Genomic DNA, 24,869 nt, shown 5'->3' on the forward strand with positions numbered 1-24,869 from the left:
AAACCATCAAAATCATCACCATGGGCTCTATCGGATCCTCCCACCATGACCCGCAGCTCGCAGCCTCAGCATCCAGCAACGAGGCGGCGGACATGATCACGCTGGACTGCTCCAAGCTCCACGGGTCCGCCGCCGAACGAGGCGAAGCGCTCCGCCAGCTCGACCACGCCCTGCAAACCTACGGCTTCATCTACCTGGCCAACCACGGCATGCCGGCGGAGGTCTACGACCACGCCCTGGGATGGATAAGTTGCCCCCCCCCCACTTTTTTTCCTTTTTCTGCTCTGCCTAAAAGCAAGACCCCCCCCGACCCAACCCAAAAAAACTGACCAACCGCCTCCACTCCAAGCGCTTCTTCGCCCTCGACGCCGCCACCAAGAACCTGATCCCGCGGCCCGCCAGCGACGCCCTTGAGGACCACCTCGGCTACGCCGAGTACGGCGTCGGCCACATCAGCCAGCTGGTCTTCGACGAGGCGGCCGTGGAAGCCCACCGCCGCGCGTCGCCGGACCACAAGGAGACCCTGGAGGTGGGCAACCCGGCCGACCCGAAGAACCGGTGGCTGCCGGAGTCGGTCTTGCCGGGGTTCCGCGCCTTCTACGCGCGCTTCTGGGCCGCGTGCAACGAGGTCGAGGCCGCGCTGCGCCGCGCGCTCTGCGACATCCTCGCCATCGAGCCCGACAGGCTGTGCCGCATGCAGAGCCAGCGGTTCGGGCATATCAGCTTCCTCCACTATCCGCAGATGGTGCTGCAGTCGGCCGCGGCCACGGCCACGGCCACCACGGCGGCGGGGCAAGCCCCGCGTCGATTGAACGCGCACACCGACTACGGCGGCCTGACCCTCGTCTTCCAGGACCACGTGGGCGGGCTGGAGGTGCACGACGGCGCCGTCTTCCGGCCGGTGGCGCCCAAGCCCGGCACGATCGTCGTCAATGTCGGCGATATGCTGGAGCGGCAGTCGAATGGGCGGTGGAAGAGCGCCTTGCATCAGGTCGTGGGGCCGCGCGAGGAGACGCTGGGGCTCGGGGAGCCGGCGGCGGCGGCGGCGGCGGCGGCGGTACGCTCGGATGCAGGCAAGCTGGTCTTCGATCGCTACTCGATTGCCTATACCGGGGCGGTGGACCCCGAGGTCATGATCGAGACCTTGCCGGGCTGTGATGTGCCGGGGAAATGGAGGCCCAGTATGGCCGACTGGGACCAGGAGAAGCCGGTGACCTCCTATGAGTGGCTGACGAAACGGGTGGCAGCCGAGTATCACCAGGGCTGAATGGGCACAGCGCTGCAAATGGGATTAACATGCAATAAATTGGAGGTCTGCAGTTGGGAATTCGTACTACCGATTAAGTTAGGGCTCGTGCCGGTAAAGGAGAGCGATCAGCACGGTGCATGGCATTGCATGCCTGCGGGAGTAATAGTCTGGAAATTGCTCATTTCAATCAAGCAAGGGATGGGCCCATATTCCGCATATTCTAGTGATCTCTGTAGTTCAGACCATTCGGAATTGAGGCGACGTCCAAGCCATCCATATGCTCCATATGCTGGCGATCGATAGTTAACTAAAGTAGGGCAAACTTCCCTGGCTTCCTGTGATGTTGCTGGCTTGTTGTCAACTGTAATAACTGGCTGCCCACTTCCATGGCCAGCACGACTGTGAGTCACTCGCAGCTCGACTGTGTTCCAAGGCAAAGACGTTCTGTACTCTTAGGCTTGAGATCCTCTGTCTCGTTCATCACGTTCGTGGCGTCTTACGCCGTCTTTACCGTACGCATGCCCCCCCCCCCCTTTTTTTTTTGTCCAGTGACCCCAGAAGTGCGATCATCAAGTTACATAGACTGACGAACCTCAAGGATAGCTTCTTGTACGGACTGGTATGCTTGTTAAGAATTCCCAATCCATCCGAGCCCTCTCAATCAGTCCCATAGCTAAAGCCGCGTCAGATTGTCCCTGTGGTTCCTACTGCGCTCAATAACCGACTCGGAGTATCCAGAAATGACGGTAAATGATGATTCTCTCGCGAGTTGTCTTCTCCGTCGTGTCGCTAATCTCCCGTCCCACAAGCACAGAGCAAACATGGACCTCGATCCTGATCGCGCTCTACGGCGCTGCTCAGTTCTCTGTTGCACGTGAGTACGTTCACGACCTTAAGAGAATCCCACCTCCGAGGCTAACGCTGGACCCCCCTCCACACGTCCAGCCCTCAGCGGCTACGTCTCCGATCGCATCCAGTCGCGGTGGTGGCCCATGGTGGCCGGAGTGCTGACCCTCGGCGCGGGGACGGCGCTGCTCTGCGCGGGGAACCGCATTGGCTTTTGGATCGCAGGTCGTCTCCTCCAGGGGGCCGCCGCCGCCATCGTCTGGACCGTCTCGTGCGCATTGCTGGTGGATACGGTTGCCGAGGAGCAGCTGGGCCACGCCATGGGGTATATGAGCATGGGTATGACCATCGGCAACCTCATCGGCCCGCTCATCGGCGGTGCGGTCTATGAGCATGCCGGGTACTACTCGGTCTTCATCGTGGCGTTTGTCCTGATCGGCCTCGATCTGGGCCTGCGGCTGCTGGTCATTGAGAGGACACATGCCCCCGAGCCCGTTCGTGGTGGTTCGGACGGGGGACCTTCCCTGGCCGACCCTGCGCGGGAACCGGCCGATCAACCTGAGGATGAGTCCGAACCTGCTGCACCTCCAGCGCTGCAGTCGCATACCGGTCTCCAGGGCCTCTGGAGACTGTTCTCCTCGCCTCGGATTCTGGTCGTCCTTTGGACGTGTCTCGTGATCTCGATCGTAATTTCCGCGTTCGACAGCGCCTTACCGCTGTTCGTCCAGGACGCCTACGCATGGGCGCAGACCGCGCAGGGGTTGATCTTCATCCCGTTCCTCGTGCCCAGCCTTCTGGGCCCGCTGGTCGGTTGGATCAATGACCGAGTCCCCTCCAAGCATCGTCGGCTTTTGGCCGGCGGGGCGTTGCTGCTAAGTGTGCCCCCGGCCGTCCTTCTTCGTCTGGTCTCCGACAATGACCTTGCGCACAAGGTCCTCCTCTGTGTCCTGCTCTTCCTGCTAGGGGTGTGCATGAGTCTGTTGTTCCCCTTGGTCCTGGCGGAGAATTCGTATGCCGCGGCGGAGAAGGAGCAGGAGGCCCCGTCGACCTTTGGCACCCAGGGGGCTATGGGCCTGGCGTACGGCTTGGCCAACTCCGCCTACGCGGCTGGCTCCATTGCCGGCCCTCTGCTGGCGGGCTACATTCGCCAAGGTGCGGGTTGGGCCACGATGACCGGGGTGTTGGGCTTACTGACGGGGGTCTCGACTCTCCCTGTACTGTTCTGGTTTGGAGGCGTCGTGCCATGCAGGAAGATCGTGAGCTGGTAAGGGAATGGAGGGGAGCTCCCCGTGTCTCATCCATACTGCACGCGTTCACCGTATTCGTCGAGGGGGTGTAGTCTTCGCCGCATCGTGGCAATGGCAAACGAATGATATACACGGTGTTCTGTCTCAATTCATGCACAGCCACATGCTGTTCGAGGCCAACCTAGTGGAAAGCACGAGCATGACCCCCCGTGCAGATCGCTTGCAAATGATGGATGTCCTTGTAATGATAACTTCATCTACACCTGATTCATGTTTTCCGTTTGCAGTCAAGATATCCCGGATGTAAAAGTGAGAGCGTTGGTGGTCAGGAGTATATCCCGGCCGACCAAAGCAGTGCCAGTATTGCTCAGCTTCTGCTGCTGTGTCAGATCAACGAGCAGAATGTAAGGCGGTGGTTGCCACATACCTGAACATACCTGAACATACCCTGCCCTACAATCTGCAAATCTGCAAGGGCCCTCGTCTACCTTCAACCATCCCATCCCCCTTAAAGGCTGTGAGCTACACCGCTATTTCCCATTTGCTTCTGCATGATTTGCTTTTGGTCAAGCAGACGGCCCGGCCGGCCGGCCTGTGTCTAAAAATCCTTCTCCATCTTGGCGTCTGATGCCGCCAGAAAAGGACTAACGATGCAATTAAAATGCTAGTAGTAGTCAACAGGTCCAAGCCTCTGCACATGAACAGCCTAACTAAGGCATTGGGATAGGGAGGTAAGTCCATTTTTGTCTTACCGTCTCCATCTTCTCGATTCTTCATCCCCGCCTGCAGAATATTCCTCTTTTGCCTATTTGGGGTTATCCTTGGCGAGGGGTCAGGCTGTCTGGGACGACCAAAAACAACCACGATAAATAAAGCTGTTCAACAGACAGGCTCTCACCGGTCACCGTACCGACAACCTCAACAGTAAATCGACGGGGGACCCGACCATATTGTGCCCCAACAAACACAATGGGAGACTTAACATTGCGCAATGCTCGTGGCCTGTCCCTCACGGAGAGTGTGCTCTCTTCCTGTCAAAGGGTAGAGGATCTACTGACAAGCAAGACCCCAATTGTGCTGAACGGAAGTGCCCTTGATGTGGGTGCGGTGGTTGTCGTAGCTCAGTATGTTTTCTTTCCCCGGACCCCGGTCCATCCACTCACTTCCCCTCCACCCCCTAATCAAATCTACCCCAGATACGGCCAGCATGCCACCATGACCAGTGACCCCACTATCCGTCAAAGCATGGAAGCCAGCGTGGACTTTCTGGATCAGCAGCTGCAGCGCGGCGAAGTGGTGTACGGGGTCAACACGGGGTTCGGCGGCAGTGCGGACACGCGGACCACGCACTACGCCGGCCTCCAGAAGGCCCTAATTCAGATGCAAACCTCGTGCGTTCTTCTGCCCAGCGATCGACAACAATCCTCCCCGGGGGTTTGGGGTGCCGCCGCCGCCACCACCTTCCGCCCCTGCCACCGGAGCCATAGCATGCCGATTCCCGTGGTCCGGGCGGCGATGTTGACGCGCTGCAATTCCCTGCTCCGCGGTCATTCGGCCGTGCGGCCGGTCGTGGTCGAGCATATCCTCACGCTGTTGCGCCACGGCATGACGCCGGTCGTGCCGCTCCGGGGCAGCATCTCCGCCTCGGGCGACCTGGCGCCGCTCTCCTACATCGCCGGCACCTTGGAGGGCAACCCCGACATCTCCGTGCATGTCCACGAGACTGACCAGATCCTTCCCGCGGACGACGCCCTCCGGCAGCTGGGACTCCCCGCGCTCGATCTAGGACCCAAGGAGGGACTCGGTCTGCTCAACGGGACGGCATTCAGCTGCGGCGCCGCCAGTCTGGTCCTCTTTGAAGTCAACCAGCTCATCCTCCTCTCACAGCTCCTGACCGCTATGGCCACGGAGGCTCTCGCCGGCCAGGCGGACAACTACCACCCGTTTATCGCGGCCGTGCGACCCCACGACGGGCAGATCGAAGCGGCCGCCAACATCTTCGGTTTCCTGGCCGACTCCCGTCTCGCGGCGCGGTCCACGGAGGGTGAGGCTGCGGGCAACAGCAGCAGCATGACCGACGCCGCGGGTCACGCCGGGCTCAGCCAGGACCGGTATGCCCTGCGCACAGCGACACAGTGGCTGGGACCTCAGCTCGAGACGATGGCGCTGGCGCTCAGGCAGGTAGCGACGGAGCTCAACTCGACGACGGACAACCCGCTGATCAGCGTGGCGGGCCGCCATGTCCACCACGGGGGCAACTTCCAGGCGGCGGCGATCACGTCGGCGATGGAGAAGACGCTGGGGTGCGTGCAGATGGTGGGCAAGATGCTGTTCGCGCAGTGCTCGGAGCTGCTGAACCCGGCGCTCAGCCACGGGCTGCCGCCGAACCTGAGCCTCGACGACCCCAGCCTGTCGTACGCGTTCAAGGGCCTCGACATCAACATGGCCGCCTACCTCTCCGAGCTGGGCTACCTCAACCACCCCGTCAGCAACCACGTGCAGTCCGCCGAGATGCACAACCAGAGCCTCAACTCGCTGGCCCTGGTGGGGTGCCGCTACGCCGCCGACGCCGTCGAGGTCCTGGCCCTGATGACCGCCACCTTCCTGTACGTGCTGTGCCAGGCGCTGGACCTGCGCGTCTTGCAAACCGAGTTCTTGCGCGATGTGCGGCCCAAAGTCGACGCTCTCACCGACGAGGTGGTTGCTGCTGCATCGTGCCAGGGAACGGCGGCGGCGGCGGACCCCTCGACCCTCCAACACATCCGCACCACCATCTGGGCCGAGTTGATGTACCACTGGTCCCGATCCAGCACCCTCGACCTCGCCGACCGCTGCACGAGTACCGCCACGAGCACCGCCGGCACCCTGCTCGACCTACTACCATCGCCGGAGACTGGCGCTGGCGCTGGCGAGACGGAGGGGCCATCGCTCCGCGCGTGGAAGCGCACTCTCGCTTGCACGCTGCGCGAGAGCTACGAGACTGTTCGCGCCACGCGCTTCACGCAGACCACCACCTCCCTTCCCACCCCAGCCTACCTCTGCGGCGCGTCGCGACGGCTCTACGCCTTTGTGCGGGAGGAGCTGGGCGTCCCGCTTCATCAGGGGTTTGCGGATCACCCGACGGTCGATCGGGCTCGGAGCGCGGGGAAGTTGACCATCGGGTCTCAGGTAAGTAAGGTCTACATGGCCTTGCGCGAGGGGCGTTTGCGATGGGTACTGTTGGAGTGTTGGTAGTGAATCTTCTCGGCTATGTATCTAGAATCCAGTATTAGCCATGCAGCATAGTAACATGACAAGGCAGCGACTCGAGCCATGATGCACCGACCAAGATCTTGCGCCTCAAACATGTAAGTTAAAGCGGAGGGGATTCTAATGGAATATGTATCACTGCCGAGGGTAGTGCAGAAAGGTCACTTACACCCGAAATCCAATGCAGCAGATATCCCAATCTCGTAGTGAAGATGCACCTCAACTCAAGGGCATTTCCAGTTCATGATTCTTTCAATCCGTCGGACACAAGCTTCCGGGACATCTACCGATTGTTGATATTAGCAAGAGGAGCTCTCCAGCTGAGGTACCCTTCAAGCTCTATCTTTCAGCCGGAGATCTTAGCATCAAGTACAGCCCTCGAGGAAGATGTGCATCAACTGTCTTTGTCCAGCAACAAAGCATTGCAGCCATAAAGCTAATATATAATGCATCTATGTTTTGCTCCTTCAGAGCGTCCCCTTCCCCCCCTTCTGTCCAACGGAACAGTCCTAGAAGCGCCCACCTAGAACCTTTCCAAGACACCGACACCAAAAAAACAACAAAGCCTCCTACAAGTTCCGCTTCATCAGAAGCTCGAGCTCTTTCAAGATGACGTGGTTGAACTGCTTCTGGCACGAAGGGAGTACGGAGTCGGAGTCATGTGGAATGTGCAGGGCGGCCCTAGGCGCACGCCGAGGGCTCGCGAGTCATGGATTTCCGCCCGTGCTGGACGGCCAGTGTCGCTGCTGTGGACCGAATGGCTTCATGCAACCGCCGTGCCAGAACCTCGAATGCCACCGCAATCGAAGACTTCGCGTCCTGCGCCAGCAGGCACGCGATCCTGACCGGCACGATCCTCCTCCTCCCCCTGACCCCAGTTCTCCTGGTAAGATTGACCGCCCCCGCATCATCTATTGCATCATGACGCAGGAACAGGAAGCTCGCCTAGACGAATACGAACGCTCGCTTCCCGGGCAGCGCCTGGATTTGGGGGTGCCCATGCCCATTCCAAGCACAGACTCCGATACCGAGGGCCTTGCTCGTGACCGCTGGCTGGCTTGGAGTTTTAGGCAGTATAATCGACAGATGCTCGAGTGGGAAGTTTTTCAAGAGCTCCAGAAGATTGATAGACAAGAGCTTCTACACCGACAGTACCTGCGCGAGCTGAATATCATGAATGGTATGCAAACTCTGGAAGCTGAGGCTCCGAGTATCAGCAGCTGCACCAACGGTGACACCGGCCCAAGAGACCGAGCGGTGGAGCGGTTGCAGGCAGCTCGGTGGGCAGAGGCAGACCCAGCTCCAGTGGTATCGACAGTGGACATCATACGGTTCCTGTTCAAATCTTCCATTCCCGAGTCCTACCTGTGTTTAGTCGAGGAATATGGAGATCGCGAGGTAGCCCCGAGCTCAGCGAGTGCAATCCAGGAGCTGCTAATTCGGAAGGATGCCGGAAGGCCGCTGAACTGGGACGTTCGCCGTGAAACACCGGTGCGGGTCGACCGCCCTGGCCCATGTAATTGCAACTGGAATCCGCGACGCCGGCCTACATCAACGCACCCTCCAACACCAAGCAGCTTTGCTGTCACAACCCGGCCCGGTTCCGCTTCCTATCGATGGGAGCCATATCCCCGTAACCGGCCTGACACACGCGACTCCAGAGTGGTTATTCCAACTTGCCCTTGCTGCGGGGTATGGGCGACGGACATGCCATGGCCCACGTTTCAAGGCGCAACTTTGGACAACAATCTGCTATACCACGACACTGCCACTCCACCCGAGGTTCCGGTATCCGACATAACCCGTCTCCTTGTGCAGGATCTCAACCTTCCCATGGTCGAATATGTCAGCATGGATCTGGAAGGGGACGTTATCGACGAGACGTTCGAAGCTGCAAGTGAGTATGGTGAGAACCACGAAGAAAACGATATGTGGTAAGGAAAACGGAAAAACAACGAAAAAAAGGCAAGAAAAGAAATTCTCCTCGGAGAAAGACAATAAGAAGAACCATCCATAGAATTTTTCTTCCCTCCCACCTATAAAGTTGACAAATCACAAAGCGCATAGGTAACTCCCGCCCAATAACACGATCTGAACAAAGATCACGAAGAATCCGATTGGAATACAGTGCCCTATGCCAGCCACGAAGTAATATTAAAGCTCCCTCCTGAGTCATATGCAGCATGTTGCGTTGGAAAACCAAAAAGGAAATTAGCCTTACCTAAATCCGACTCACGAACTCAACCCCGTGGAAATACTATGAAGACTCCGTGCCCCGTTAAGTGTGGCTGGTGCACCCGCATAGATCTCCATGATAGCAGGGGCCAATAGCGCATAAGTCCGGGTCGCCTGACAATCCAAGGGGAAGTCTAATGTGCCATCCGGTACCAGAACATACTTTCAGTCAGGACACATCTTTTGAGTTCGAATGGCGCTCGAACCCCCCGCAATTCGACAAGCTTCTTGGTGGGCAGTTGGTCATTTCCAAAGGTCGCGGAAAGGTCGAAGTATGCGCGATGTTGATATCGCCGGTAATGCTGCTGCCAGAAACAAAGTTTCCTCGACTTATCCGTCCCACCCCGAGCCCAAAGCTAGCCTCTACACCTTCCCTTATCAAGCTTGACAAGCCATGTAGACTTCGAGACTAGCCGTGCGCTCGTAAGAGGACGGAGGCAGATGATGTCTAGACCTTGATTTCTGCGGCTGTCGGTCAAGACGTTCATCATCGACGATCCACACACGGGTGATGGCGTGCATGCGCGGGAGCAACAGAAAGCCGGCACTAGCAAAACATGCCGGGACAAGAAGTATAGATGATGGATTGGGTGGTTGGAGATGGTAATTATCACTTTTCCCTGTTTCTCGACCATCACGAAACGATCATGGGAACAAAAACCACCTGGTCTCCTACCCTTGGGGTCTGAGGATGCATAGTCTTGCCCACACGAGCGCGTTGTTCCTGAGAAGCAGAGACGAGAATGGTATCTCAAACGAGTTCTGGCAAACGTAGTTCGAGCATCGGGTCCCAGTCGGTAAGTAGAATCGAGGGATCTCCATATTGTTCCCATCCTGAAGGAGAACGAATGTGCGGCTTGTGGAAAAAGCAGGAAAGGTCATGGGAGGGCGTGTAGCGTATCTCCAGCACACCAAGTGTCGGATTCTATTTCTTACTATCAGAGCGGTATTGGGCATCGCACCCACCGTCCTGAAGCAATGAAGTTTGATGCCCAATTGATAGTTTGTTTCGTGTCTGTGAATATCGTCTGTCAAGTATTGCGATTGATCAGCTGTTACAGAGCAAAGGTCTCAACTCCAGCCTCGCAGCTACAAGCCACGTGCCGCCCATAATTCGGGACGCGATTGCACTGTGAATCAAGAACTGAGGTAGCAGTGACCGATTGAGTGGCAAGAACCGAAGAAAAATAGTAGACAAGCATTAAAAGTCGAGCAAAGCATTCCGAGAGAAACAAGAACTCCGCTCTCAGGAGTTGAACGTTCATGTAGAGATAGTTGTACTGTTGTAGTGATGAGTGCAGATGTAGAAGCACCCACTGCACCAAAAACCAAGACCCATAATCCATCATTCCGCCCTGGTCTAAACCCCATCGGGAAAGGAGCCCGCGTTAGACAACTTGGAAGTGGAATCTACACAGTACAGCCCTCACCGCCCAATCACGTGACTGCATAACGGAAGAGGCACAGCCAAAGTTTCCACCAAACCTCCGCCGCGACCTCCGCATCCCCGATCGCGCAGACGCAAGACTTTGATCCTCCGAACCACCAACCTTACGCCTCACAACCTCAACGCGCTCATCACACTTCCTGCACAAAATGGCCAAGAAAGGTGTGTACTTCCTCGATTGACAGCACCTTTGAATTTCAATTGCCCGCGGCTAGCGGGACATCCAGCCCGGTCGGACAAGAAGAAAAAAACGTCGCATCACTTTCCCCAGTCCTTGTAGCACTTGAGAGACATGTCTACGACCAGAAGCTAATCTCTTTTTTTTCCACGTGTATAGCCAAGTCCCGTACCATCACCGTCCGTCTCATCTCGATGGCCATGACTGGCTTTTACCGCACAATGGTCCGGCCGCGTACGCACCGTCCGCTCAGCATGCTCAAGTACGATCCCGTCGTGAAGAAGCAGGTTCTCTTCCTGGAGGCGACCAAGGGTGGTCGGAACAAATAAAGTGGTTCGTCGGCTCCACGGAAGCTCTCGCTGCCGTCAAACGGCGTCTCGCGCATCATTCGATCGTTGGTTCGTCTTTGTCGCAACACTCCCAGAACAGATCTCGGCTTGGACAAATCCCTGATACCGTTTCCTCGCTTCATGGTTATCGATTGGCGGAGAACACCGGAACAACCAACACGGCCACCACCTCCATGCAGCGAGTCGCCGAACTCTCTCCAACTTTTGAAGATATGATCATGTATATTATACAGCGCAACAGCCAAGACTTCAAATTGTGGGATGCACTCAACATCTCCATGTATGTCAAAGCTGTCTGCTTTTCTTGTGTTGCATTCTGGCGTTTTAGAGCAGTACAATTTGGGTCCATCATCGTTCAATATATCACAAATTACTTCACAAATTCCTTCTCACTGGAAAACTCGCCTGCAAGGAAGTCAATATCAATGTTTTCATGAACTGAAAAGTTCAAAGCACATATGAGAGATTTATCAGTTTCATCAACATCACAAGTTCATCGCATAAGGATATCAACTAAACCACCATAAATCAACAAACAGGCAAAAAGAATTCGATGTTTTCACATACTCACACCATTATCGGCGTGGAAGAGTCCGCGAATTGGGCATATCTTGCTGGAATTTACTTTCCTCGGCTGAAGCGGGCATTATAGCGATCACCTTGGTGCTTTAGCAACGAACACTTGGTTAGCCATCAGAACCTACTCACCTCTTGTTTTTCGGCCGCCGCCTCTACCACCTCGAGTCGGCTTCTTCTGGAATCCAGTTTGATTATCATTCAGCGCAGGTCTACTGCTCCCAGAAGCAAGCTTTTCAGGGCTCGATTTGCGATCGAAGTACTCCGTCACTGTCTTCGTCTGCGATGTAGTCTTGATTGTGTCGAAGGACACTCTAGTCCTCTTGTTCATGATAGAGCGGGACGTTCCAGCTTCAGTGACTTCATGTGCAATGTCTTCTTTGGAGGCGCTTGCTACTGGACCCTTGGACTTCGCCTGAATCCGAGTCATTGACTGCTGTTGCTGCTTAGAGTATGTTCTTCGCGAACGCATGGAATTATCCTCATCAAAGCTGTCTGCGGAGCTACCCTGGCTCTGATTAGTCTCAATATCGTGTAATTTGCGTTTCCCTTTTTGCGGAGCTGGGACTTCAGTCTCGAATGTGACTGATCTGTGCTTCGCTCTGTTATCACCCGGTTTGCTGTTTCCACTACTCAAGTGTAACTTGAGTACCGTGGGTGCTTTTTCAACTCTGCGTGACCTACCATCATCCTTAGGGCTTGCGGCCTTCGGAGAACTTTTTGATGGGGAGTTCTGCTGCCCTTCCATCGAGTCTTGTCCCTTACGCTTAGGCGAGCTTGTAGAACAGTTCGCAGCTAGTTCTGCCACGGTAGAGCTATCTACCACTGATCCCCTTTCCGGAGTGAATATAAGCATGGCTGCGAGGTCAAAGCTGTCGTTGCTTGGGAACAGGCATTCAGTGCGAGGGGATTGCTGCTGGATGCTGGAAAATGGAACAATACCTGACTCCAACAAGCACATTGAGTCCACAGAAGCCTCGTCATTACTGATTTTGTCGCTTCGCCTTGCTGGTGAAAGACAAGTGGTTGCCTGGCTGTCAGGTACTGTAGTAGCGGCTCTTGTCAACTTGGAATTGATCTGCTCAGGCTTTTCGATATCCTCCTGGGGAAGCAATCCACCGCTACTGGCACCGAGGAACCTTTCTTCAACAGGATTGACCCGAATATCATGTCGACTCTCAAGCGCACTGCCAGCCGTAGAGAGCAAAGTCACCTCGAACCTGCTCCAGACCTCCGTAAGCGAGTCTGTAGCCGCCGCGAGACCTGCGCGACCGAGAAGCTCCTTGAGTTTGTTTACCCACGCTTCTGAGTCTTGAACTCGCTTAAGGAGTGCGTGGATTTCATCCTTTGTCTTCAGCTTGCTGCTCTCAAGATCCGCTCGTTCTGCTAGGACACCTGTGAGCCTCTCCTGGATCTTGTGACACTCTTCTTGTTTCTCCATGTTGTCTTGCAAAAGCGCGTCGAGCTTATGCTGCAACTCTGTCAGAACCTTGTCTTTTTCGTCACGAGTATTAATAAGGTCATTTTCGAGGGCGAGTGCCTTCTTGTTCGTCTCCTCAATTTGATTTTGGAGACAGGTACTCCGCGCTTCGGCCAGAGCTGTCTGTTCCGCCAGTCTTGTCAGCTCTTGCTCTTGCTCGGCTAATTTAGTGGCCGTCTCGGATTCACGACAAGTCAACTCTTCAACTTCTTTTGCTTTTGAATCAAGCTATAAATAATTAGAACTCGCCCGGCTAGTCGTCATACAGGCCACTCACAAGGATACCTCGAGCGGCATGTTCTTTGTCTCGTGTATTTTTGAACTCATCCTGTCAATTGTTAGCTCACATGCTTGAGAAGTTGGGAAAGGGCATCTTACGAATGTTGACTTGGTATCGTCAAGCTGCTTTTGAAGAAGATCCACTGATTGTGCTAGATCGGCTTTCTCTTTCAGCAGATCGCGGTGTTGCTGTTCGTATCTGGCCTTTATCTGCTCGCGAGCGATGACACTGGCCCGACCCAACTCCTCTCGGACTTGGTTCTCCTTCTTCTTGACTGCATCTCTCAGGGTGACAACTTCCGATTCAAGCTGCATGACACAAGATTCTACCTCTTGAGTTCGTGATTCTGTCTTAAGCAGGGAAGATTGAATGGCTTTGTTCTCGAGATCCTTTGCTCTCAATTCCTCTGCCATGACTTCCAACTCCGCCACCACTTTCTGCATCCGGTTCTCTATTTGAGCTTTCTCCAACTCGTGACGCGTGAGTTCAAGTGCAGCAGATTCAGCATTCTTGAGAGTCCGCGCATCATCCAGGTCGGCTTCGAGTTGCTCCATTTGGCCGCAAAGCCTTGCTTCGTTGTCCTTCAATGCGTCAATAGAACAGTTCAATTGATCAGTCAAGGGTAGCAGGCGCTCAAGGGTTTCTCTCAGTCCGCCGAAATGCTCCGTATTCCTGGAAATTCCCTCGACCAGCGTCGATTCGCTCGCAATCTGACTTGTGACCCTTTGGAGTTGCTCGGTCAGGTTCGTCATATAGCTGCCATCATTTGCGCGGCATTCTTTGGTCAAGTCGTGTAGTTGAATCAATCCACCTCCCATGCTGTTCGTTCGTGATCAGCAATAAGGCAGCATTGACTAAATTTTGAGAGCTCACCGTGATATTTCACCCTTAACTCCGTCAATGCAGTCCTTGACACTCGAGTCATTGTTTGCAATCTTTTCACAGAGATTATCAAGTGTTGTAACACATTTGTCTAAGCTAGGACCGATCATTTGCTGAATGGTGTTTTGAGAGAGCTGTTGCTGGCTACCCAAAGTGTGAAACACGGCCTCGAATCGCTTCAGAATCGCTAGCTGATCAGCCCTGATCTGATTAAGCTTTGGTTCTTGACTGCGGGAGCATTCTTGGATGTATTGCTCAAGAAGTCTGGTTCTTTTCTTCTCATCGGAAAGCTGTCCTCGAACATATCTAGTCTTCTCCTCTGTTGCAGAAAGGGTCTGTTTCAGTAGGTCAACCTGGCTCTCTGACCGCAATAACTGCTCTCTCCCTTTGCTGGCAGCATCTGAAGCTTTAGCTACTTGTGCCTTAGCATCACTAATGCTTCTGTCAATATCTATCCTTTCGTCATGCACGCTCTTCTTCGCCGCCAAGAGCCGGCTTGCATCGCTACGGAGGGTCTGAAAGTCGGAACCAAGCTGGTTGACAAAGCCTTTGATGTTCGATATCTTCGACTGCCATGCATCGACCTGGGATTTGTAAGCTCCCAGTTCGATCGTTCTCTTACGGATGACCTTGTCGGATACTGCAAGTTGACTCTTCAGCGCTTTATTTTCGTCAGCCAGGCCAGAGATGCAAGCTTCCATCTGCTCTCTCAATTCGACCGCGGCAGCCTCATTTTCTTCACGAGCCTTTATCCGTCCGATTAGCAGATGAAACAGACTCTCTTCGGACAAGGAAGAACCATCGTCTCCTGATGCTATGCGAGTTGGTTTGACATTGCGTGAATGACGACTTTTGCTTGAGCGGCGGCGCTTAGAGACCCTATACTTCTCGTTTGCAGGGCCCACCGGGTATGTTTGGGCCATCTCACTGGCCTCTGGGATCTGCATTTGAGGGACCAAATCCTGCGCTGCATGCGCAATCTTAGATGCACCGTGCCCATCACCCAAAGGCGTACCATGATTGTCGGCCCTGCTCACTGCGGGCGCTTGGGAAATTGGATGATGGCTCGGAGGACTAAAGGTTTTCCTCATCTCGTTGTCTTTTGCTGCAAGCAATGTCAGAAGCCAGGTACCTTTGGATCTGGAAATCAGGTCCACCCACTCGATGATTCGAACACAATGGTCCCGTGTTCGGCATTGATAGGCAATTTGTTTGCATCAGGCACCACAACCTTCTCAGAAGTCGAACCATGCAAGCCACTGTCAGAAAGCGGGAAGCAGGGCCGTCTAGGACCTTGTCTGGTATTTTCTCGGATCCGAGTTTGTGACTTTTGCGTGCCAGATCTTTGCCGATCACTAGTTGGAGAGGGAAAACTTAGTGGTCTGCAAGATAGTCCTCTCCCTCTAGTCATCTAGAGTGACTTACCTTGATAAGCTTCTAGTTGCCTCGTTCGAGGGCTCAGCTGTACCATGCTCGTGCTGGGTGGTAGTATTGTTCAGCCCAGCTGTGGACGATGATGGCTTAGTTGATGCCTGAAGAGTGAATGGCTTGCGACCTTGCGCAGGCTTTGCAAAAGAAAAAGCCGATAAGTCCAGACCAGAGCTTCTCGGTCGCTCCATAAGCAATGGCGATAGACGTCTTTCCGCAGATTTGTCGGTTGAGGCAGTAGTGTCTTGGGTTGCCATTACAGCCTTGAGCTGTGGGGAAAGAGGCTCGTTGTTGGCAACTGCCATCTGGAGCAAGAACAGTTCCTCTACCTCGTCGAACGTACTGTCTGTGCCGGCTGGGGCGGTGGTGAGGTTGGACGGTGTCTCGGTAGCCATCTTTATCACCTCGCTAGTCTGCACATTGACGTAGCTCTCAGGCCAGTTTAGAGCATAACATGAAGATCGAGCAAGGAGTGACGAGGTCAATGAAGGAGGTAAATGCAATGTAAGCTATCAGTGCGAGGTGTGAAAGGATTAGGTAGACTTAAGTTCAATCCTGGCCGTGAAGGACCGGGTGACCTGGTGGTGGTGGAGTGACCGTAGGTCTGGGTGGGTGCCTTCCTTTTTCGGCAATCCACAACATTTCCTAGCAGCCATCAGCGGGGTGCCTTCGCTTGTTGCTATGAGAGAGTCCATCATACTTCAATATGACCGGACAGTAAATGAGCCTCCAGATTGGGTGTATAGATAATAGTCATACCAGCACTGGGGAAAGAGGTCATTCATCACGCTAAATGTATCCAAGATGCGCGATACTCTTTTTATTTTCTGCAGCATTGCCGATTCTTCATAGAGTTGCTAATTTGCATGACATCTGCACAAAGGTATCTGCAGCTCCCTGCAAGCTATCCTAATATTAGACCGGAAGACAATGAATGTATGTGCAGTGTAGTATAGTGGGTGCTATAGTGCGAGACGGCGCTAAACCTACAGTTTTCCCCAGCGACAAACGGGCCCGACCCAATCGAACCATTGGCCACTTGCAGGCGCCGACACCACGCCTTCTCCGAGCGTATTTCGTCTCTGATTTGATACTATGTTTCAATCACCATAGAATTGAAACGCCCACTCGCCAGGCCTAATGGATGCAGCTGACGACCCAATGCCCATCCAGCAGAGGTCAAGGCTGTCTTCGTCGGGCCTATCACAACCGAACAGTCAAGGACAGCTCCTCTTCTCGAAACACCACAACCCCTAGGTGTTGAACGTGCAGAGGAGTCAAGCCCAAAGATACCTGAGTAGTCACCCAGTCTGCAGAAGCTCCTTTCTCATATACCCCCCCCGAATTCCCACTTCACTGACATTATTTTTTTTGCCCAGATCTCAAGTCACACAACGCTGCGCGTCGCCGATCCAGATCTTCCACACACCTGTTCCTCTCCGATCGTCATTAAACCCGCACAAATAACACATCACTATGCTCTCAAGGCGGCTTTACCTGCCCGCTGTCATTGCAGCGCTGATCGCGCAGACCTTCGCGCAGAGCGTGCTCGACGCAGTAGACGGCGAACAAAAGAATAACTCCGCGTCGACCTCGGAGACGAAAAGCGTCTCCTCGAAAGGCATGATCATTCTATGCACGATCGTCGCTTTAGTTATCGTTGTCGGAAGTCAGTCCCCCCGTCCATCCAAGCAAACAGATCGCCCCCCAGAAACGGGAGGATCCCCCCAGCCTGCTAACCAAGAAAGCGCAGTCTCGTTCACAACCATCTTCATCGTGTTCAAGAAACGGCGCTGGCAGATGCGCGAAGCGCTCTACTCGACCGAGCGCGTCACCCCGGACATCGAGCGGGCTTCGATCGTCAAAACGCCATCAAGCCAGTTGGACCGGGTCGGCACCCGCGCAGACGCTGAAACCCGGTCTGCGTCTCGAGCACACCACGCGGCCGCGGGCCAGGTCGAGAAGCCGGACGACGCATCTGGACCGGCCGCGACACACCGAGGATGGGGCTCGTTCTTCTCATTCGGGCGGACGCAGAGCCGGCAGTAATCGACTCTGCACGTATTGTCATGAGGTACCTGGATGATTCTTTGCATTTGGATGTTTATTCTCGGCGTTGTAAGTGGGCTTTTATGGGGATTATCGGTTTTCTGGGGAAAAGGCGTCACCTCCCAAGCACTTTCTGTTTAGCGTTGAGTTTACAACTATTTGCGAAGGGCTTATTTCACCTTCAATCAAACGCGCCAGGTGCGCGGTCCAGCTTGAGTATCTTGCGGGAATTGGCATGCTACATACAGTAAGCGATCATGAGTCCTACAAAATGAAGAGTCTTGCTCCAAAGGAAAGGGCACACCTTCCTTCCCTCACATGATTATATCCACTGAACCCGGATCGCATTCATCAATCAGTAGACGTGGACAAAATACTACCCTCGAGCAATGCATAGCGCATGTCTACATGTGATACAACAAGTCCTCTTGCTCAGTGATGCCGTAGCATTTCCAGCAGTCTCGACCACCAGGTCATTTACGCCACCACAAAATCAAGAAATCAAATTATGGGAAACCAGACTGGATAGCTCGGACTCTTCGAAACAGAGACACACGTTCTCCATATCTAAATTGTATGAACAACATCAACTACCCTCGCTGTCCAATCCGAAACCCATCGGGAATATATTTCCGACACAGCCTGCAGCGACGTAACAACAACAGCAGCAGCGCATCCTAATATCCTTCAACTTCAAGATTGGGAATAACCAGCCCATAGAAACATAACCCAGAAAGCGCCTACGCATAAAGATAGCAAAGTAGCAGATTAAGACCGTCACAGCTGCAATATAAACCCCTCTTTTAATTGGAGAGAGTGGCTTCGCGAGGGAAACCTATTCAGCTGAGGCGGTAGGTATTGTACATTCGCACTTAGCATGCGAATCCTATACATTGAGTTATATTTACAATGCCGTTTTACATAAATAGCGGCATGAAAACAATTCGAGCACATTAGGGCTTGTGGACCAACAGGACAAGAGGATCGGAGATAATCGTGTCTGGCTACGTCGATAATCGTGTCTGGCTACGTCTGAGTCCCCTCCACGAATGCTACCCATAGAAGATTATCCGAGACAGCCTTTGGGAGAAAACAGTGCCGGCGGTTGCTCCGAACGTGTTTGTTCCACTAGCATAGCTAGCATAAGGAAAGTCGACATTGTACATTGCTTGAGAGCATGCATGTATGAGGACTGCAGAATCTGGCCGAAGTCGGAAGTTCATCAGCCCCCGGGGCAAGTCCATCACAGACAGAAGTAGCAGACAGTAGTTTTGGTCCACAAAGATCCAATCTCACCTCGGTCGTACGCAAGCATACAACGATAGAACAATCGATAAATCCGGTTCGCGACGGCTGCCAGTCTCCAATTCTTCATTTGAATGCAATGACGGAAGGCCGACGGACGGAAAATCCCGGGGCGGTGGTATCGGGAGTGAACTCTGCCATCTTCACAAGTCACTTGGAGGGGCTTCCCACCACCTTGAAAGCCGCATTCTTCGACTGAGTGCAATGTTCCTACATGTTCTGGTGTTAGAACAGAGTCAGAGTCTACGTATCCTGTACCTTTTTCAACCATACCCCCATCCCTTTTGTCATCTTTGAGCCAGGTTACGATCATCCGAACTACGGACTTATTTATCCCCGGGTAAACACCACCACTCTTCCCCGGGTAACCGGGCTCCTCACGGCGACGAGAAGAGGAGGAGAAGGGTGAGAGGGGAACGCGAAAGCATAACCGACTTGATCTGAGGGGGACGGAATGGGGGAACACGGTGATACGTGACATGTCAGAGTCTGGGGTCCGGCTACTCCATTGCTCGTCGTCCTCCGCATCGATTTGCCACACATCCTTTTGAACGGGTGTCCACACCCCATAGCGTATTCCGCGATACCACCCCCATCGATCGCATTGCACTGGTAAACAAATCGGCTTGCTTTATCCGGTAGGAAAGTTGAACCTATGTCGGAAACCAAGGACCCCGATGTTCCGAATTTCCAGGCTGTGTCCGTCGCTTGCCAATTTAAGCCACCACAGGCGAGGCCCGCTGGGGATGTCCGCATGACAGGCTGTTACTAAGTAAAAACCGCTGAATGGCGGGATCAGATCCAGTCTCTCAGACGCAGATCGAGACTCCAAAGGCTTCTTATTCTGGTGCGGCTGAGTTCGGGACAGCCCGGCATCTGGATGAGCTTTACTCCAGCTTACTACCTAGTAGGCAGCTAGGCTCTTTGACCGCTTTCTAGGAACCGAGCGTTCGCTCAGAATCCTGCAATCTGGGTGCAATTCTGACGGGAACGAAAAAAAAAAAACCCATAGCCGTTGCTACAATGTTCAGGGGGTCGACGCGGGACGAACGATCTTAGCGAATCGTTTGGTGGTAAGATAGCATATACTGGCCGGGCCTATCTAGGACTTATCGGTGAGAGAGCGAAGAAAGGCACAAAGTCACCTGCTAGTACAAGGAGACCGTGAAGGAACCAACCGGACAAGTATCCGGTTGCTGGACCTGTAGTAAGATGGATTAGCGCTCCATACAACCCCGGCAAACAATTAGGGTTGAGCGCAAACCACGTGCATCTGGTGAATCCGAGACAAGATGGTGCAAGCCAGATAAGGTGCAACCATTGCAACGACTAGATTGCGGAAGGCCTGAGCACCTAGCAGCATGGCAAGCATGGCAAGCATGGCAAGCAAGTAAAATTGGCGAGCTGTCAGTTCAGCATTCTGTAATTACCCGCAAGTGAGGGAATTGATGGATAAAACGCGGCCCCGGAAAAGAGTTGTGCCCACTAGACAAACGCTCCCCACCTTTTTCTTTCCCCGAAGCAACCGGAGAAGAATCGGGGATGCCTCAGGCCCTGGAAAAGGTAGTCGAGCTCCAGGCTCTGCCACTCTGGTGCTCCGTCGGGAGGCAGCTAGCCTTGTTCGGATTAGTGCGACTCGTGGCATGGACAGGCCAACGAATGGTCGACCGTTCATTGACCGCACTGGCGGGCCTGGCCGATTCGGGGGGGAAGACACCTGGGGAGAAAAGCCGAGCTATGACGAAAGCGGGATAGAAAGAGGGCTTCAATAGGTTTCATTGCCTTGGAGTCACTTTGGTGAAGTTGTAAGACTCTCAAAGGACTGGGCGGAGTGGAGAGGGGGTCGCGTGGTGGTTGGCTGGGCATGGCTTGGCTGGGTTTGTCTTGGGGCCAGGTCATGGGATCGTTGGGGATTTTTTTTTTCTTTTTGTGGTTGGTAATTTCTCGATTTTTCACACTTCCCGTGTGGCCACTGTGATGAATTTCTCTTTCCCCTGGTCTGAAAGAGAAAAGAATTGTGGCTGTCTAGTCTAACCGTCTGTCTGAGAGGAGGGGTCGGGATGATGATCCTCGGGTCACTGGCATGCAGACCAGACTCGTCGTTCTCCGTATTTCAGAGGTGCATGTGATGGTCTGCCGAAGACAACCTGTTCCCAGGGCTAGGAATAATTGTTGTTGCTTGTTGGTTTGCCGACCAGCGTCTCCTCATCCCACCCATGGTAAGGTCTCGTCGTCAGACTCCCGAGCCAGCAACCCCGGCGGCTTAACAGGCGGCGGATGAACTTACTGCAAGCAGAAAGAACATCAGCAGGTGGGCAGGTGGTGGCTTAGTGGCAGAAGGGACCTTCCTTCCTCAGTCTTAGTCTCTCTCCGTCGTCACATCGGTCGACCTCCGGAGGGGGAAGAATTTGGGGGGGGGGGAGGGAGTTGGGGGAATGGGGGTTGTCTTGTGCAGTCACCAGTCGCGCGTTGGCTGCCCCCATTCAGGGCATCATGACTAATGAATAATTTCCATTATTCCAACAAGTTGCTCCTCAGCCTTTCTCCGTGATTGCGGGGTCGGTTCGCTTGATGCCTCGGGTGGCGGTGGAGACCAATCAGCATCCCCGGTTGGCCCGATTGAGCGGCCACGGGATAACCGGTTAAATGGGCGCGGGGACTTGCCGGGTTGGCTCCGATCGGTCGGCTTAGGATCAATCATCATACGTACTGTACGGAGTACAGACTTAGTACTAACTGAGGCAACTACAGTACAATGAGCTGACTCGCCCAATTGGGAAGTGCAGCATACTAGAGGTACTAGGGTAGGTACCTACCTACTGTACCTATCAACCAGCCTGTGACGACAATGATAACATTTTTTCAAGAATGGACTGGGGGTGCATAACCAATTGGGTCCATGACCACCACCGGGCTGCACAGGCCTTTTGAGGCTTGGATGTCAGCGAGTAGGATTCTTCGGGACTCTGTCGATCGGGTACCATATCCCTGACGGCAACCAATCCCGTCAGGGATGATATACGATCTTCCTCTCTTCATTCAGTCCGGTCCAAGAAAGAAGCAGCAGCAGCAGCAGCAGCAGGGAAAGAAGGAGGAAGAGGAGGGGGGAGTGCAGATGAGACAACTCTGTGCTGCATAGGGTGTCCGGTCAGTGACCGCGGGCGCCTAGCGAAGGGAGCCCGGGCTGATCGTGATCTCATCTCGCTCTTCTCCCCCGCGGGGAGATCCGATGCAGGGGAGGTGGGAAAAGAGACATCCGACAAGAGAATACCCTCCGCGACGAGAGGACTGAGATCTGGGGCACGAAAACGAGAAATGGGAAGCCGTCTGGCTATGTCAGCCCTGGGCGTCTTGGCTCGCCCGTCAGATGCGTCGATACCCGAGGTTTATCACGAATTGTGGTCGGCTGAGATTCAGTTGCCGTTACTTTTTGCCCCTCCTTGTCGTTCTTATTCCTCCGTCGCCTACCCTTCGCCGTCCCGTTTGGCTTAACCGGGGATTGACCCGTGTCACTTGCTGTTCTGGGGTTGGGGTTGAGTTTAGACTTGCATTCCGGGGTATTGTGGCTGGGTTAGTCGGTGGGCTGTGACTGGCGGCAGTGGCAGCATCCAAGCGATCAGGCCGTGTGCCCGAGTAAGAGTGGTTGGATGGTTGGATTGTTGTGAAGGTCGGGGCTGGATATGTTAATGTGTCGGGTCGTGTAGACATGTAGACATGGAACAGAGGGATTGATTAAAGGGAGGGAGGGAGGGAGGGATGGATGGATGGATGAATGAATGAGGATGGGTTCGCAGTGGCCGGGTCGGCGGTATTGTCTTTTTGGGGGTTCGCGTCATGCAATCCCCGGATTCTTTGTAACGGTTTTCACTGGGGGAAGAAGGAGGGGGGAGAGTGTCAATGTCTTCTGGGTACCCCCGTTCCCCTAACTCGACTAATCGTCTCCTGAGGTGTTATTGTAGCAATTAGAGAGACCCTCAATTCAATGATTGTCTTCAACAATTGCCATAAAAACCCTGATTGATCCACCTCCACGGAGTACTTGATCAGTCACTGCTCGGGGACTGACATTGATCGACGACAATAAGCCGGGAGCAGGGCTGGGGAAAGGTCAAGTTAGGTAATGGAATGGGCCAGATGGCGGTCAAGTGACGTTCCACACACGGCTGCTGCTAACCGGCATCCTGTCTGTCTCTCTGTCTCTCAGTCCTTCGGTCGGTCGGTCGGTACCAGACCAGACCAGACCAGAGACCAGACCAGATCAGATCAGATCAGGAGTCAGGAGTTAGCCTGGGTGTAAATGATCAATCAGTATGTGAGACTCAATAATGACGACAAAATGAGTCTTTCCCTGATGATCTTTGTGATCCATCTCACCTCTCTTCCCCTCTTTTTCCCTCCTGTTCAAGGTTCTCCCACCACTACACCTCCCCTTCTGATCTCATGGGGGTATGGGTGATTGTACGGGCGTACAGTACCTGAATAGTGGAGGAACACCAGACGGCATGGCCCAGCCAACATACCGAAGCAACATCGGCTGTCGCCGCCAACTGGCACCCGAGTCCGTGTATTATTACCCAGCGTGACGCCGTGACCCAACCAGCAAGTTGTCTAGGAGGGTAGGTAATTTACCCGACTCGACTCGGGACTCTTCCCTCTTCCCTCTTCCCTGATTCACGGGTGGTGCTGCTGGGCTTTGTTTCTTATTTACGAAGTACTGCACTCATAAATTGATTTTTTTTTCATTATGATTTGTTTTCAACCGCCATTGCAGAGAGAATGAAGGATATACTTTCAATTGTTTCTATTATTTCCGTTCTACCATAGGTAGATTTCTATCTATTAAGATAGCCAGTCCAACATATAGTGGTCATAATCTTCAACTTCTCTCTCCAGGAAATTCATTATTCACCTGAGTCTTTTCCCATCTCGGCACTCGGAATCTTGCTCCACACTCTCATTCTCTCCGGCCGCTCGGTCGCGTCCTTGCATCCTCAGGCCGCACTAGACCCGCTCCGGACTAACTCTTGTCGGGCCTCCGCAAATGCGGATGGCGCCTTGCCTGGTTGGGATTCCCTTGACGCTGTTCAACCCTCGGCCGGACTTCTCAGCTTCTTTTTCTTCAACTTCTTCTTCGTCTATATCATCATCATCATCATCATCGTCAGATGGGGCCAGTCCGCCTTTAGTAGAAGCCATTTTGGGACTAATACCAATCTTAGTCCCCTCTCCCTTTCCTTCCCTTCCTCCCCCCGGGCTTCTTGAATCATAATTTCTCCATCTATCGTCAAGCTTCCCTTTCCCTAATCTACCCGAGTTGAGGTTGCCAGACATTGTCCCCTGCGCAACCCACGCGCGCGTTGCCGGACCGGAGCCCCGACCCTGGGCGAGAAGAGAGTCGGGCTCTCCCCCACACTCCGCGTATTCCGTCTTTACGGTTAGTCTGGCGATTTGCTTGCTTCCCTGCCTGCTTTGCTTGTTCTCTTCATTGTTGTTATTATTATTATTATTATTATTATTTTCTTTTTTCTCATTAATGCTTTTTATGTGACTTCCCTTTCTTTTTTTTCTTTTTGAATCTTTTTTTTAAAATCATATCCATGATTTTTTGTGAAGGGATTTTTCTTTACTTGCCCATTACTCTATGCGTCTGTTGTCTTTTTCCTCCCCATCCTCTTCTAACCACCCCCATCCATCCACACTTCCCTCTCATCCTTACATTCTCTCCCCCACACCCACACTAGCCTCGCCGAACTCTCCCTTTCTTACCCGACCAGACTCCATCTGGATTCTTCCTTTTTTCCATCTCCTCCACTCTTTCCCCCCCTCCTCCACCTTCTCTCCCCCAGTCGCACACTTTGCTTACATCGGGGGTTTAATTTAATTTCTCGTGTGCCCGAATTCTCGCGCCTATCGCATTCGGTTTCATTTTTCCCGTTCCCCGGCCGTCTACTACCTACGGCCACTCTCTTCCTTTTTGTACTCATCCCACGCCCTCTCCACTCCAACTGGACTTCTTTGATTTTTTTTCTCTCTTTTTCTTTTTTCGCCTTCCTTTTCTATACCTTCCC

The 24,869-nt window shown here is 53.7% G+C and overlaps 11 protein-coding genes across 11 annotated transcripts; 7 read left to right on the forward strand and 4 right to left on the reverse strand.

The window, feature by feature from the left end:
* Positions 1–20: 20 nt before the first annotated feature.
* Positions 21–1,267, forward strand: BO66DRAFT_464825 (Clavaminate synthase-like protein; the record flags this gene model as incomplete). Its single annotated transcript, XM_025652477.1, has 2 exons — positions 21–249; positions 300–1,267. 2 exons carry the CDS (start codon positions 21–23, stop codon positions 1,265–1,267), a joined length of 1,197 nt encoding a protein of 398 aa, XP_025498102.1.
* A 428-nt stretch (positions 1,268–1,695) lies between these two features.
* BO66DRAFT_294423 (MFS transporter) lies at positions 1,696–3,330 on the forward strand (the record flags this gene model as incomplete). Its single annotated transcript, XM_025643182.1, has 5 exons — positions 1,696–1,761; positions 1,848–1,868; positions 1,938–1,995; positions 2,064–2,123; positions 2,195–3,330. Coding segments are annotated over 5 exons (1,341 nt in total), but the record flags the coding sequence as incomplete, so codon positions are not given.
* Positions 3,331–4,206: 876 nt separating this feature from the next.
* On the forward strand, positions 4,207–6,576 carry BO66DRAFT_385744 (phenylalanine ammonia-lyase; the record flags this gene model as incomplete). Its single annotated transcript, XM_025646155.1, has 2 exons — positions 4,207–4,466; positions 4,539–6,576. Exons 1-2 carry the CDS (start codon positions 4,312–4,314, stop codon positions 6,574–6,576), a joined length of 2,193 nt encoding a protein of 730 aa, XP_025498104.1. The 5' UTR covers positions 4,207–4,311.
* Positions 6,577–6,866: 290 nt separating this feature from the next.
* On the forward strand, positions 6,867–8,856 carry BO66DRAFT_243736 (uncharacterized protein). Its single transcript, XM_025642884.1, has one exon. The coding sequence runs from the start codon at positions 7,201–7,203 to the stop codon at positions 8,527–8,529; it is 1,329 nt and encodes a 442-aa protein (XP_025498105.1). The 5' UTR covers positions 6,867–7,200; the 3' UTR covers positions 8,530–8,856.
* On the reverse strand, positions 8,857–9,770 carry BO66DRAFT_243737 (uncharacterized protein). Its single transcript, XM_025642885.1, has one exon. It carries the CDS (start codon positions 9,657–9,659, stop codon positions 9,183–9,185), a length of 477 nt encoding a protein of 158 aa, XP_025498106.1. The 5' UTR covers positions 9,660–9,770; the 3' UTR covers positions 8,857–9,182.
* BO66DRAFT_243799 (uncharacterized protein) lies at positions 9,771–10,343 on the reverse strand. The gene has a single exon (XM_025642887.1). The coding sequence runs from the start codon at positions 10,173–10,175 to the stop codon at positions 9,882–9,884; it is 294 nt and encodes a 97-aa protein (XP_025498107.1). The 5' UTR covers positions 10,176–10,343; the 3' UTR covers positions 9,771–9,881.
* A 79-nt stretch (positions 10,344–10,422) lies between these two features.
* Positions 10,423–10,780, forward strand: BO66DRAFT_416003 (mitochondrial 54S ribosomal protein bL33m; the record flags this gene model as incomplete). Its single annotated transcript, XM_025649570.1, has 2 exons — positions 10,423–10,435; positions 10,611–10,780. The coding sequence occupies 2 exons, from the start codon at positions 10,423–10,425 to the stop codon at positions 10,778–10,780; spliced, it is 183 nt and encodes a 60-aa protein (XP_025498108.1).
* Positions 10,781–10,877: 97 nt separating this feature from the next.
* On the forward strand, positions 10,878–11,370 carry BO66DRAFT_243740 (uncharacterized protein). Its single transcript, XM_025642886.1, has one exon. It carries the CDS (start codon positions 10,975–10,977, stop codon positions 11,236–11,238), a length of 264 nt encoding a protein of 87 aa, XP_025498109.1. The 5' UTR covers positions 10,878–10,974; the 3' UTR covers positions 11,239–11,370.
* On the reverse strand, positions 11,260–15,842 carry BO66DRAFT_464851 (uncharacterized protein; the record flags this gene model as incomplete). Its single annotated transcript, XM_025652478.1, has 5 exons — positions 11,260–13,085; positions 13,143–13,956; positions 14,011–15,084; positions 15,195–15,422; positions 15,445–15,842. 5 exons carry the CDS (start codon positions 15,840–15,842, stop codon positions 11,502–11,504), a joined length of 4,098 nt encoding a protein of 1,365 aa, XP_025498110.1. The 3' UTR covers positions 11,260–11,501.
* An 852-nt stretch (positions 15,843–16,694) lies between these two features.
* BO66DRAFT_396281 (uncharacterized protein) lies at positions 16,695–17,638 on the forward strand. Its single transcript, XM_025648432.1, has 2 exons — positions 16,695–17,116; positions 17,201–17,638. Exons 1-2 carry the CDS (start codon positions 16,924–16,926, stop codon positions 17,494–17,496), a joined length of 489 nt encoding a protein of 162 aa, XP_025498111.1. The 5' UTR covers positions 16,695–16,923; the 3' UTR covers positions 17,497–17,638.
* Positions 17,639–18,647: 1,009 nt separating this feature from the next.
* BO66DRAFT_243864 (uncharacterized protein) lies at positions 18,648–19,615 on the reverse strand. The gene has a single exon (XM_025642888.1). The coding sequence runs from the start codon at positions 19,280–19,282 to the stop codon at positions 18,740–18,742; it is 543 nt and encodes a 180-aa protein (XP_025498112.1). The 5' UTR covers positions 19,283–19,615; the 3' UTR covers positions 18,648–18,739.
* Positions 19,616–24,869: the final 5,254 nt, after the last annotated feature.

This window comes from Aspergillus aculeatinus (assembly GCF_003184765.1).
Source record: "Aspergillus aculeatinus CBS 121060 unplaced genomic scaffold BO66scaffold_84, whole genome shotgun sequence".
NCBI classification, from domain to species: Eukaryota; Fungi; Ascomycota; class Eurotiomycetes; order Eurotiales; family Aspergillaceae; genus Aspergillus; species Aspergillus aculeatinus.